At 37.7% G+C, this 13,166-nt stretch overlaps 1 protein-coding gene across 1 annotated transcript; it reads left to right on the top strand.

The window, feature by feature from the left end:
• Positions 1-2,125: 2,125 nt before the first annotated feature.
• On the top strand, positions 2,126-12,757 carry LOC104419580 (phosphoinositide phosphatase SAC6). Its single transcript, XM_039301336.1, is given in 23 exon segments — positions 2,126-2,435; positions 2,618-2,761; positions 2,764-2,805; positions 2,933-3,016; positions 3,512-3,639; positions 3,721-3,812; positions 5,192-5,249; positions 5,489-5,545; positions 5,654-5,687; positions 5,814-5,894; positions 6,661-6,767; positions 7,052-7,138; positions 7,223-7,300; positions 7,717-7,787; positions 7,910-8,008; positions 8,526-8,625; positions 10,135-10,144; positions 10,147-10,242; positions 10,404-10,476; positions 10,590-10,687; positions 10,994-11,094; positions 12,010-12,076; positions 12,355-12,757. Coding segments are annotated over 22 exon segments (1,794 nt in total). The 5' UTR covers positions 2,126-2,435; positions 2,618-2,658; the 3' UTR covers positions 12,483-12,757.
• Positions 12,758-13,166: the final 409 nt, after the last annotated feature.

The raw sequence follows: 13,166 nt of genomic DNA, 5'->3' as shown, positions 1-13,166 counted from the left end.
CCTTGTCAGTCTCTAATGGTATATCTGTTAAACAGGCGAGGTAGCTCTCAGTCAACTCTACGGTGAGAAACCAGTATCCACAAAGTACCCCTATTTCTAGGGTTTCCAATATATTACTTCGAAAGGGGTATTTGTTCATCTGAATGTTAAAAACATATTATTGTTTGATTTTTTTAGGTTCGATCTTGGCGTAACAAAAATTTTAAACATTAACTATTGGATGAATGACATGTGAACTTGCTAATAATTGTATAATTGAATTCTTCAACATGTTGATAATGTAACCATGCAATATGTCGAGAACTTCGGACTTTCAAGCTTCTTTGATCTCCTTATCTTCTTTTAGCACCAATCAACAAAAACGATGCCACTTTAGTGTTAATGTTTTTAATTTTGCCAATTTAATATTAATTTTGTACACAAAATTCCAATGTAGTGTTTTAATTAATTCTTGCCGAAAATGGCTAATTTGACAGTTCAGTTACCGTTGGCCCTTCTACTTGTTTGGTTCAACTTTCCCCAAGGGCATTTGGGTCCTTGGGGAAAATATTTTATGTTTGACAACCATTTTGAAAGCTTATTGGCCAAATATCAGCATTTCGATGTTGAAAGCCCAATGTAGATCCAGACCAACTTTGAGCATTGGGCGTTTCGGAAATGCAAGTTCGGTGTTCATCACCGTTCTTGTTCATCTTTGTCTTCCTTGCCGCCTAAGAGTTCGGCTTCTCTAGCAGCCACCACCGCTGCGTGGGGGTTGCGTGTTTCTGGTGACCACCGCTCGGGGTGGCGCGACCCGCAACCCATGTGGTGTCGCCTGGTGCGCATGCGCTAGGTGAAGCCACCTGGGTCCATGCGACCTCGGGCGGCGTCGCCCAACGTGTGCGACCTCGGGCGACATCCCTTGGTGCACGCAACCTTGGGCGGTGTTGCTTGGCCCACGCGAGCCAGGCAACGCCGCCTAGGTCAACACCACCTCCGGCAACTAGATCTAGTTGTCTGGCGCCGGCCATCATATTTTATTTTCAGACTTTAAAAAAGAAAAGCAAAAGCTAATTACAAATGTGAATTTTGCAAAATGGTAATTTTTGCTAAATTTATTTTTCAATGCTATTTGAGATTGTAATTTACCAAATGGCGTAGCATTTCGTGAAACCCCTTTAGCTCAAAGATATTTACATTTTCTCAAAGCCATTTTCACAAAGTTGAACCAAATGGGCATGAGACACGCCACGTCCATGATTTCCAATAAAAATTATTTGGAATAACTATGTTGGAATTTCAAACAAAAGTTCATGACTAGATTAACAAAATTAAAAAAGTTCATAATTTAATTGGTAATCATACAATAAGTTTAGGTTTGAGTTAACAATTCCCTCAAATGCATACGTAGGCTTTCTAAAAGAGAATTTATTAATTAGGCCTATTATAATAAAAAATAAAATTAACTACATGAACAAATAGAATGTATTGCTCGTCTTAAAAAACAAAAGAATAGTCATAGGACAAAACAGAAATTTAAAAATTATACATATTATTGACAGTAATGACAAAAAGGAGAGTAACGCATATTTATCAATATATGATCGCGTGAAGTGCAGACGAAGTAAATACAAGTTTACATTTATATTTTAAGAAACTACTAATTCTCTTAGTGCGGATTTCTCTCCTTATTTCACTTTATTTTTTGTATTGAGTGGATTTCTTAATATAGGATACCTTAATTCAACTGTTTAGGTTATACTCGATTGTCTTGATGGAGTTTAGCTCTACTAAAATCTTTTTTTAAACATTAGTTTAATCTATTATCAACATTTAAAAATAACATAAGAAAATGCAGGACGGCATGTAAATGATTGATAAGGGCATTGGGTTATGTGACAATGTCGCGTCACCCGATAAGTATAGAGTTAAAGGGAAGTATCACACGAGCATATAAACAAACTCTGACTTTGTATACATATACATATATATACTTATATAATTTTATATATAATTTGGGAGGTGAGTTTAGAGAGGGGAAAAGCCTTTTATACTGTTCCTATTAGACGGCAATTTAGAAAAATGCAAAAGGAAAATTGGACAACTGCAGCTATACATCTACGCAATGAGTGGGTCAGCACTTCCCCTGGAGTCATTCAGGTCCTACAACAACGCCAACTTTCTTGCCAGTTCGTTAATCTCTCAGTCCCGCCCAAGATCTAATCCCTGCTTTTTTGCATTTTGGCTATTAAAAGAATCCCAGAATTTTATCTTTTTTCTTCTTTTTCGGCCATCTTTTTTAGCTTGGAGATCATGGGCGGACAACCCATGCACAGGCTGTAACGCCACTTTCCCACCATCTCTCTCTGAAAAGTCCGAAACTTTATGCGTCCCCTCTGTGCTTGCTTGGATCTCTTCCAGAAAGTTTGAAACTTTCACGCGCGATCTTCGCACAGGTAGGTCCGGTCCGTTCCATCCCGTCCCGGGTCGAAATTCTTCCTCGTCCTAGGCGGAATTAGATGCAAAAAGTTCGATTCTTGATTGCGTTCGGACGAAGTGGGCAGTTGCGATGCGCTGTGAATTCTGGTTTTTTGGCTTCGTCGATGGATTCTGAGTGATGGGTTCTGTGTTCTTTTAGCTGTTTTATCTTCCTGCGGGTGAGGAGCTTGATTCCCAATAATGATGGAGAAGGCGGAGTCGGAGCAGAAGCTGTGCACGCGCATGAGGCTCTGGGAATTCCCGGATCAGTATGTGGTTGAGCCCACTGACGGATCTTGTGGATCCTTTTAGCGGTTAGTCGTGTCGATGGGACGATGAATCTGATAGGTGGGTTCGCGATTTCGAGTCTGATTCTTTCGAAACATTCGGAAAGAAAATTTCAGCTGGGCGATATCTTGCTTTGTTATTCTTTTCTCCCATCTGTTGACATGCGGATTTTTTTTTTTTGCTCCAGATGAGCTTCCGGAATACGATTCGGTGCGGGTCCCCAAAATCCGACCCATCTTTGGAGTGCTTGGGATGTTGAAGCTCGTGGCAGGTGGTTGTCTGCTTGCAGTTCCTTTGGATCTTTATTTACTTAGGACTGCTTGATATGTAGGTTCACGTCCTAGAACGAGGCTAATGTTCCGTTCCATTTATAAGATCTTCGTGCACTGGAAAAAGTGATCATAATAGTCGCTACCGCATTGTTCTAAGTGTATGAATGCGGATTTGCCCCTTTTCCAATCAGTTGATGCACCGTTTTACAGAATGGTACTTATTTTATATAAGGAGGTAGACCTTTTTGTTCTGGACAAGTGATATAGTCAGATTTATTTTTGTCTGAGGACTATCTTTTGTTCCCGTTAAAAAAGAAAACCAAGTAAATGCATTATCAATGACATTAACAGAAATGGGATTGGAAGTAATAATATGTTGTAATGTTTGCAATTTCAATTTCCAAGCGTGTTTGGTCATTCTGGTAATCAGTATATGTGATGCTGGGATCAAGTGTTTAATGCTTTTCTCCTTCTAAACTCCTGTGTTTCTCAAGGGTCATATTTGATTGTTATCACCGAACGAGAGGCTGTTGGCTCTTATTTTGGGCATCCTATCTATAGAGTGTCGTCCTTGAAGGTTTACCCTTGTGACCATTCTCTCAAACATTCCCCGAATGAGCAGGTGTGCCTTTCGTGCTTCTTTGCCTTTTGTTTATCCCTAGTCATGAGTGGTACCATTGACAGTGTTATTGGATATTTGCAGAGGAGGTTGGAGACTGAGTTTTGTGGGCTGCTCAGCGAGGCAGAGAGGACTTCCGGTCTATATTTTTCCTATGACACTAACTTGACACTAAGGTGACAAACTACCCACTAACAATATTTGTTAAATCTCCAGTTGCACATTACAAGTAAAATGCAGAACTGTCAATATGGAAATGTGTGTGTCTACAATTTGAACAAGACTGAGTTTTGCGGGCCTCTTGACTTAGAAATGACATGCACCTGGCTCAAGGAATTGGCAAGGTTATTAAATGTAGTTCGTGGAATCTAGAAAACAGAGAATTAGCTCGATAGATACTTTTTTTTTCTTATGAGTATAAATGCTAAGACATAGTCCAGATGATATTGCTGAGGATAGAGTCAGAATAATATGACTGACGATCGGAGAGAAGAAAGAGCACCAATTACATATCTCAATTGAAGATGTAATCAGATGTAGATGGGGAAATACAAATTCTCTTTGTTATTCTTACCTGCAAGAAGACCCTGTTTGGTTTTTATTGTGATGTTTGTCCTCTTTGCTTGATTTGGTCCATAGGTAAGGTATATGGTGCTGAGGCATCGGGATACTTGAAAAAGTGTGTCTTTGATGGGCCAAAACATGGTGGCACTTTACTTTTTGAGTCCATGAATGTTTCTAATTATGCATTCGTCTTTAATTCAATTCTCCTAGATGAGGATAAAGCCAATTTTGAAGCAGAACAAATGGAACATATGACAAATTGTTCTTGCAAGAAAGGGTTTTCAATCAATCCTCCACTATTTGAAGAGCTAACTAGCACTCATAAAATTCAAATAGACAAACGAGTGAGGTTCTTCCAATGTGCTTCCAATGTCTATTCTAAATTTTTAGATTTTCCAAGGAACTCCTCAGAGCTTGTATAAATAATTTTATACCTATAAGTGTGACAATTGAACTTTTTTCTTAAGCATAATTGTGTTGGTTAGATTCCATTTAACCTATTTGTTATATGCTTAGGAAATAGGAGTCTCTTTCTGCATTTTATTTCAAACATTCAAATTGAATAATGATGTGGCAGACCATCAACAGTAATTGCTCAATATGTCTCTTTGTTTTTTCTTTCTAGCTCAGTACAGTTGTGTGTAGGGTTTTTGAACCTCTAACCTTGTTCCTTTTTACAACCCCCTACTACTGAACCTAATTCTTGATGGTTCGGCATTTTCTCTTCCTTTGTCATATCTCTTCCTGTTTGACCAAAGGGCTTGGAACCATATTTCACAACATGAGAAATGCCCTGTAATTATATAGGAAGAGTTGCACTGACATATACATCAATATAAATCTTAGTGGTACAAAAATCAGACTTCAGGATTGACATGACCTCGTCAGAATATGAACTTGCTGCTGACACTGATATATGTGGTAGTATGATTAGTAACCCAAGTGATTGTCTTGGCCTTTGACTCTGCCTGGGTAAACTTTTATGCTGCAGTGCTCAACGGTTATATGAACTGGGTGATGAGTCCAAGTTGCTTCCTCTTTGGAGACAGGCAAGTCTTCATGTTATAGTGACTGCCTTCCCTCTATTACTACAGTTTTGATATGTTGAACTCTACCATAGAGGACTGCTTGGTCTTGGACTTAATTCAGATATCTTCTACAGTTTTCCATTTTTAAGGCTGTGCTTGAATACGTATTTGCTATTCCTCCAAATGCCAAGTCGTCAAAATTTTGTTCTATATCCTTTTTGCAGTATAAGTTTTGCTAACGACACCAATTTTTGCCACAGGCTGATCCTCGGTTTCTCTGGAATAATTATTTGCTGGAATTTCTCATAGATAAAAAGGTTGTAACTCAGATACAAATATGTGATCCAATTTTTTTCCCGTACTCTTGTATTCTGCATTTTAATGGATCTTGATGCTGACCATTTGTGTGATTGTGCTCTTTGCAGCTTGATCGTTACTTGCTGCCTGTTATCCAAGGGAATATCCTTTCAGTTTTATTTGCTTGCTGTTGCATGAAAGTGCACCAAGGCTTGACATACTTTCAAAGCCATGACAAAATGCTATATTTCCCCCTTTTTACATTTGAGCTCCTTAACTGATTATCACGCTTTCAGCATTTTCAAGCAGCCATTGGGAAAGATATTGCTGATGTCACGTTGATTGCTAGGAGGTGCTCAAGGAGAAATGGTACCTGAAGCCTTTGATTTTGCTCGTCTTCAGTAATATATTTTTTATTTAGACTGTCAATTTTGTGACCATATTAATGATTGATATGTTTACCTATAGCATCATAGTTGAGTATGTAGCTAGATCCCGTAAATTTGATCATAGATATAGACGATTAATACTTTCCCAACACAGTTGTCTTAACCTCAAGCAAATAAAAGGAATGTATCACTTGAACTGGTGTATGATAAAGGTTTTGAGAGTGATGGAATGGGAACATGGGCAGAGAATGCTTAAATGGGTTGCAAGTTGGGAGAATGATTCTATTTCAACTAGCTGTAGATTGTTACTAGGTAGTTTTTGGGTGCCTGTTCAGCTAAAAACTATGCTGATACATCTATACTGGACCACCAGAAGTAATCGCCTTCTTCTTCATGATTACTTTACTATGTATACCTCTTAATATTGTGATTCTGTCTATCCCATCTCAATAAAAGTACTGTAAGTCGTGAAAAGATGGTTCTGTATGTGCTCAAGAGAGTGGTGACGGTTGCTTCAGCCACCTGAGATAGCTGATAATTGCCAAAAGATGGCACAATCAAATTGTCGATTGAGATGGACGGTGAATTTCATCAACAAGTGATTTTCTTTTTTTAGTCAGATCTCCCATTAGATGTAGTTTACTTTGCAAGCTGACTCTATACTGCAATATATGAACCTAAATGTCAACCCACTGTTTACTATGAAAGCTAACCACACCTTAATGCTTTTAATCATCTTCCTCAAGGAACCCGAATGTGGAGAAGGGGAGCTGACTCTGATGGTTATGTTGCCAATTTTGTGGAAAGTGAGCAAATTATGCAGATGAATGGGTTCACAGCATCATTTATCCAAGTGAATCTCTCTCTCTCTCTCTCTCTCTCTCTACATATTGTGTTGATGTTTGTCATGGAAAGGACGCTCATTCATTAATCTGTGCATGATATACATTATTTCCCATAGCTTGATGGCTTAACATTTTGGACAAAAACCCTGGACAATTTAAGTAGATAGTGAAATTTTATCTTGAAGTTATCTGAGACTCATAGGGGTATTGTTTCTCTTATTTGATTGATGATTGGCAACAAATGCATCAGTATGTGCAGTATTTCCTAAAATGATTTTATGTCCTTTTCCAGGTACGAGGTTCCATTCCATTTATTTGGGAGCAAATTGTTAATTTGACATATAAGCCTAAGTTTGAGATAGTGAAACCTGAGGAAGCTGTGAGTATTCTGACCTTTTTTCTGCTTTTTAACATTGAACTGTGAAATTGAATGCACTTCTGTTTTTTAATTGATCATACACAGCCTCGAGTTGTCGAGCGTCACTTTCTGGACTTGAGAAAAACATATCGAGCTGTTTTGGCTGTTGATCTTGTCAATAAGGTAACTTTCTTTCCCAGGATTCTAAAAGATCTATCATTAACTGTTGATAATCAATTATCTGACTTTTAGGCTACTCTGAAAATTAAAAAGGAATTTACAGTTTAATGATTTACTATTTCTAAAGGTTCGTTTGTTGAAGGAAAACTGTTTCCAGAGATTATTTTCTGACTCTCCAGTGATTAGATGACAGAGAACTAATTGATTTATGAAAAGCGTTTTTGCATGGTATGAAAACAACAAGCTTAGATTGGGAGAAAATGACTTCCCTTCTAGCAAGAAAGAAATCACTTTTCCTAAACCACCAAACAAATGAAAACTAACCATTTTCCTTGAATGATTTCCATGGTAAATATTTTCCTTTATTGTGAAGTTTTCAGTGAAATAAACACACCCTAATTTGCATTTTATTCTATTAGCATGGAGGTGAGGGCCGCCTATCTGAAAAATATGCAGATGCAATGCAGCATATTGTTGGTGATGACGTAAGGTAGAATTTCTTTTTATATCTTTATCTGTCCTCTTATGTGTGCTGAATATAGTTTTCTTCGCCAACCCCAAATATGATTGAAAAATATCTAATCTAACTGTTGATTTCATGTAAAATTGCAGATATTTGCACTTTGATTTTCATCGGATTTGTGGGCATGTTCACTTTGAGCGTCTCTCCATTCTTTATGACCAAATGGCAGACTTCCTTGAAAAAAATGGGTATGGTTCATTTTCAGGTACTTGGAGTTGTAGTTTTGTTAAGGTCAGCGGTTTTAACTTGATGTGCCGTATGAGAAATGGATACGATACTGATTTTGGCTATGGCTGTCTGATAGATACTTCTAATAGGGTGCAAAAGTTGGCAAAATTAATTGCTCTATACATGTCGCAAAGATTAAAGTTTCACTTTTTTAATTGGAAGATGATTATGTAGGGCTATATCTGGCAGTTTAACCTAGAAAAAATCACTATGGAAAGTTCTTATAGGTCATGCTGAGGACGTAAAATCCTGTTTTATTTGATCTGGTTCTCCCTCCCTCCCTCCTTCCCTCTCTCTCTCTCTCTCTCTCTCTCTCTCTCATGCGCGCATGCACGCGCACAACTGTCAGTGTAAATACACGCATGTACATTTGTTTACATTGACCATATTGGAATTTTCTTTTCATCAAAATGTATAAGATGCACACTGTATCGCCACTCAGCTATATTAATTTTTTCTTTTTCTTCTTGTATGCAGTTACTTTTTATTGAATGAGAAGAGTGAGAAACTTAAAGAGCAACTTGGGGTTGTGAGGACAAATTGCATTGATTGCTTAGACCGTACAAATGTTACCCAGGTATTTTGATTTAATGTTATGGGTTTGCTTAAACAGCTCTAGAAAAATCATGTTGATGTAGGATGGTGAGTCCCAAAGCAGTCTGATATAGGACTAGATGAGAAACTAGAAAGCACTGCAGACAATAACTTTAAGTGAGTGAACTCCTTTGGGCTTCACACATAAAGCTCCCTCATATACACTAGGGTTTCTTAGGCATCACGCCTAAGAGAAGAGTTGCTCACACATTCCAAAAGCAAAGACTTGCTAAATTTCAGTAAATTTCAGTAAAATTCGTCAACTCCATTTAATATAAAGAAATGCTAGCTTATATCTAGACTCTTATGAAAAATTTTACTCCTAGTTGAAATAGGAAATCTCAATAAAAAGCTTAAATCCTGTCTAACTGTCTAAGCTGGATTAATAAACATGATATCGTACTTCAATAGAATGTAGGAACTCATTGATATCCTGACAAAATTCAGATATGAGACTACTAATTCAATTTAGAGGCAAACCCTGATCCTATCGGACTCTTATTTGATCTATGAATTGATAATATGGTCCCTCTTCACCTGAACTTGGTAAAAACTGTCATTTTTTGAACAAGTATTGACTTTTTTTTAACTTGTGGGCTTCATCATGTGTTCTCTTCTAGGCTATAGGGTTGTGATACAATTGTCAATCCATCATCTGCTAAATTAACAATGTGGTGATCTCAGGCTTGTAATAACTGAATTGGTTACGATTATTGCTTGTCAGAAATGAACAAGGCATCCTCTTCTCTGTACAGTTTTTCATAAGATTATCTTTCTTTGAATGTAATGGGTCCAGGGCCCAAATCAGTTGTCTCAGCCTAGGGGCATTAGCAGCTGTTTCTAGTTCTTGTTCCCCTCCCATGGGCAGGTTCTTATGTGATACTCAACCATCTGCCACTGCAAACACCACTTGCTGTCCAACTTGCACGTGTTAAGCATGCCGCTAGCGTTGATCCTGAGCCAGTATTGAACTCTCAATGAGATTTGTTATAATTTTAAAATAATAAACCACGCCTCATCTAACAGCTTAAGCTTTTAGAATAGTCGGCAGTGGTCTAACAAAATGTCATATGGTATCAAAGCTGGAGGTCCTGAGTTCGAATATTTTCAGGCCTCATTTACCTCTTCAATTAAATTTCCATGTTTAGTTCTAGGCAAAGGACCAGATTAAGTGTGAGGGAAAGTATTATAATATTTTAGTAATAAACCACGTCCTCATCTAATAACTTAAGTTTTTATAACAGTCGGCAATGATCCCACAAAATCTCACAAGATTAAATGCCAAAATTGTGCCATTATTGTCAGCATTTCTGCATTCCTTCTCATGTTGACAATACTTGATATATATTCTTTTTTAAATGTACATTTAAAGTGAAGCATCTGCTTCTGTGGTGAAGGATTTTGCATAATTATTTCAGCAATTTTGCGCCCCTCTTTTTCTCTTGATGTTTGCAATAGTCTGTTTTCTGATGATGGCATCTTGCAATTGCAGAGCATGATAGGTCAAGAGTGTTAGAATGGCAGCTCAGAAGGATTGGTGTATTCGGTGCTGAAGAGACAATCGAGGCACATCCAAATTTCGATGAGAACTTTAAGATACGTAAGTGGTTACAACTCATGTTGGGCTTATTTGTAGCATGACCATGTTCTATCCTATTCTTTTAACAATGCTGGTTCGAATAACATGGTTTTATATCACTTGACTGTCTGTACACATCATTTAATAATCTTGCTTTTTTCTCCGGTTATTGTAATGTCTAGTGTGGGCTAATCATGGGGATGAAATAAGCATTCAATATTCTGGTACTCCAGCTCTGAAGGGTGACTTTGTCAGGTAGTAGTGATTCTGATAAATATAACTTTATTTTGATTGCATTGCTTTGGTTTACAAATTTGATACTTAAATTCAACTGTTTCTGTGCTCATTTAAATCCTAATGCCTCTTAGGTATGGGCGGCGGACAATTCAGGGGATCCTTAACGACGGAAAGAATGCCATGGTTCGCTACTATTTGAATAATTTCGTTGATGGAACGAAGCAGGTTTGTTTTTCCCATCATTTTCACTATATCCGTGCCTTTGTTATGCTCATATTATCCTGTGCATGTGCACCTGCAAGTGTGTCCACCAGTTTATCCCGATCGTTTATATGACCACCTTGAAAATCTTTCGCTGATGACAGTTTCTTCGAAGGAAGTAATGCATGAATGCTTTTGATTTGATTTTATCTAAATTTTTAGAGACAACAAATTAATGTACTTCCGATTATCCTCTTCTGAAGAGAGAGATTCATTATGATTATCAATCGTTCAATTTCCATGCTAACTGCACTTTTTCTGTAAAATGTTTAAGGATGCACCGATCTACTTCAAGGGCATTATATTGTCTCGGTCAGTCGCGATTTAACCACCCCGTCCATTCCATCACAGAAGACAGGCCTTGAGGCTGTAGCTGTAAGTACTAGCCTGTTGCACTTTGTAGGATAACAATATTAGCACGTGTCCTTTTAAGTGATTTTGCGATCATTCTTTTTCAATAGCTATACCTTTTGTCTATAAATGCCAGTGTTGCTCATGTTCATGACTGGTAGAATTGCCATGATTTCTGGCGCATGTAGATCAACGTTATGCTTTGTTTCCTTACCAAAGCATTGCTATGTGGATGTTCCTTTGTGGCACAAGCAGGATTAACTTCTGTTGCACGAGTCACATGGTCAGGTTTTAAGGTAGCTAGAAGATGATCATCACCCAAAGGGCTCAATAAGTTATGCACCAATATTAAGTCCAAACTAAGGATTCTAATTAACATAGGTGGATAGATGATATTGAAATTTCTTTTCTTTCACTACTTGATGGAGGGGATTGAAATTGTTATTTAAAATGTATCTTGTGGATATTTGGTACCTCCTTTTATGTTATATGGCATGTTTTTGTGAAGGTGAAACAATCTTATTTTTAAACCTTTGTGCTGGAAGTTGTTAAAAGTTGGTTGACCATCTTGTCGTGAAAGCTCCTCAACTTTTCCAATCTTTATGAAGATATGCTGGTGGATCATGAAATGCTGTTAATCTAAGTGCATCAGCACATTCCATGCTTCCATCATCCTATCATTTAATATTCTGTCTGCTCTATATGTCCCGGTAATTCAGCTTGGCAGTCCTTTCCAGATGATCATTATCTTCTGATGCTAGTTTGAAACTGTCATCTGTCTAAATTTATTCAGTTATTGGAGACCTGATTCAACTGCCCTCCTTTCAGTCATGAGAGAGACTATTGCTATATTTTCGAATTGCATGGTCACGTTGTGTCTATTATGGATGTTGTCAAGCTGTCCTGATATTCTACTGATCTTTATTTTTTCCATTTCAGTCATTTCCTCTGGCTTTCTCATTGGTCTTGGTTGGATTCTTTTTCGCAGCCATGTCTTTAAGACGAGGTAAGTTACTCATATTTACATTGGTTCCATTGTCTCAAAATCAACGCATCATGATGTTTTCCTCAAATTTTTGGATAGACTAGTCCAACAGATGCGGCAATGTAGCCTTAGTTTTTGCCTTAGAGAGGACTTTATGATGTTTTCTAATTGTCGGTGTGAGAGAATTGCTACTAGCTCCCTAATGCAACAAGCCTCATGAATCACCTCGTTTCATTTCAATTTGCTCTCTTTCTACCACAATCAGGTTGTAATTATAATCCTGCTCTTTGCTTTTGCAGCTCCTTTCGAATTGCGGCACCTGTTCTTTTCTTTTGTTTGGGCAGGAATGAGTATTGCGATAGCAGCATTTGTTAGGGCTAATGGCCGGATTTTCTGCAATCGACCTCGTCTGCACAAGCCTCGTTGATTCTGGATGCAAAAGCCTCGTGCCACTAAACTGATGTTTCACTGTTTTTTTCTCGTCTCATTACATATTGTATTTATTCTTTAAATTTTATATTGCCTAGAGTCCAGTTGCCATTGCACCTGCAGTTGACAGTGCTACGTCTGGAATTCGTGGAATTTTGTATAATTAGATTTCTCTTGCTCTATCACTATATGTTCATTCCAGGTCAATATAAAGGCTTGGGGTTTGGGGGAGATTGATTTTACTTAAATACAGCTACAGATCTCATTAACTCATAGATCATATCATAACCTTGTGAGAGGCGTCAGACAAATTTTGCTAATTCTCACCGTGCAAACTTTGTCGTCTTAATTTTGCAAATTGGTTTCGTTTGCTTCATGTCTTGTCCAGATCATAAGTCCAAACTAGTAAACTACCACTGAAAATGTAGAATGGTTTTCATGTGATGGTTAAGCAAGCAAATTGACAAGCGCAGTTTCATGCACAAAGAGTATAATAGGATCTATGGGATCGAGGGTCACATCCATAACGAATTAAGGCATTTGTCTGGGTCACTTTGTTTCGACTTTAATTTTGTTACTACCTTGATAATGCCTACCGAAAAAAAAAAAAAAAAAAAAAAAAAAAAAAACCATCATATTAAAGAAATAACTAGCGTCTGATACCAGATAGGACGGACCCCAA

The sequence above is a fragment of the Eucalyptus grandis genome, chromosome 9 (assembly GCF_016545825.1).
Source record: "Eucalyptus grandis isolate ANBG69807.140 chromosome 9, ASM1654582v1, whole genome shotgun sequence".
NCBI lineage: Eukaryota > Viridiplantae > Streptophyta > Magnoliopsida > Myrtales > Myrtaceae > Eucalyptus > Eucalyptus grandis.
The sequence above is the reverse complement of the archived record's forward strand: the minus strand, read 5'-3'. Positions and strand labels throughout refer to the sequence as shown.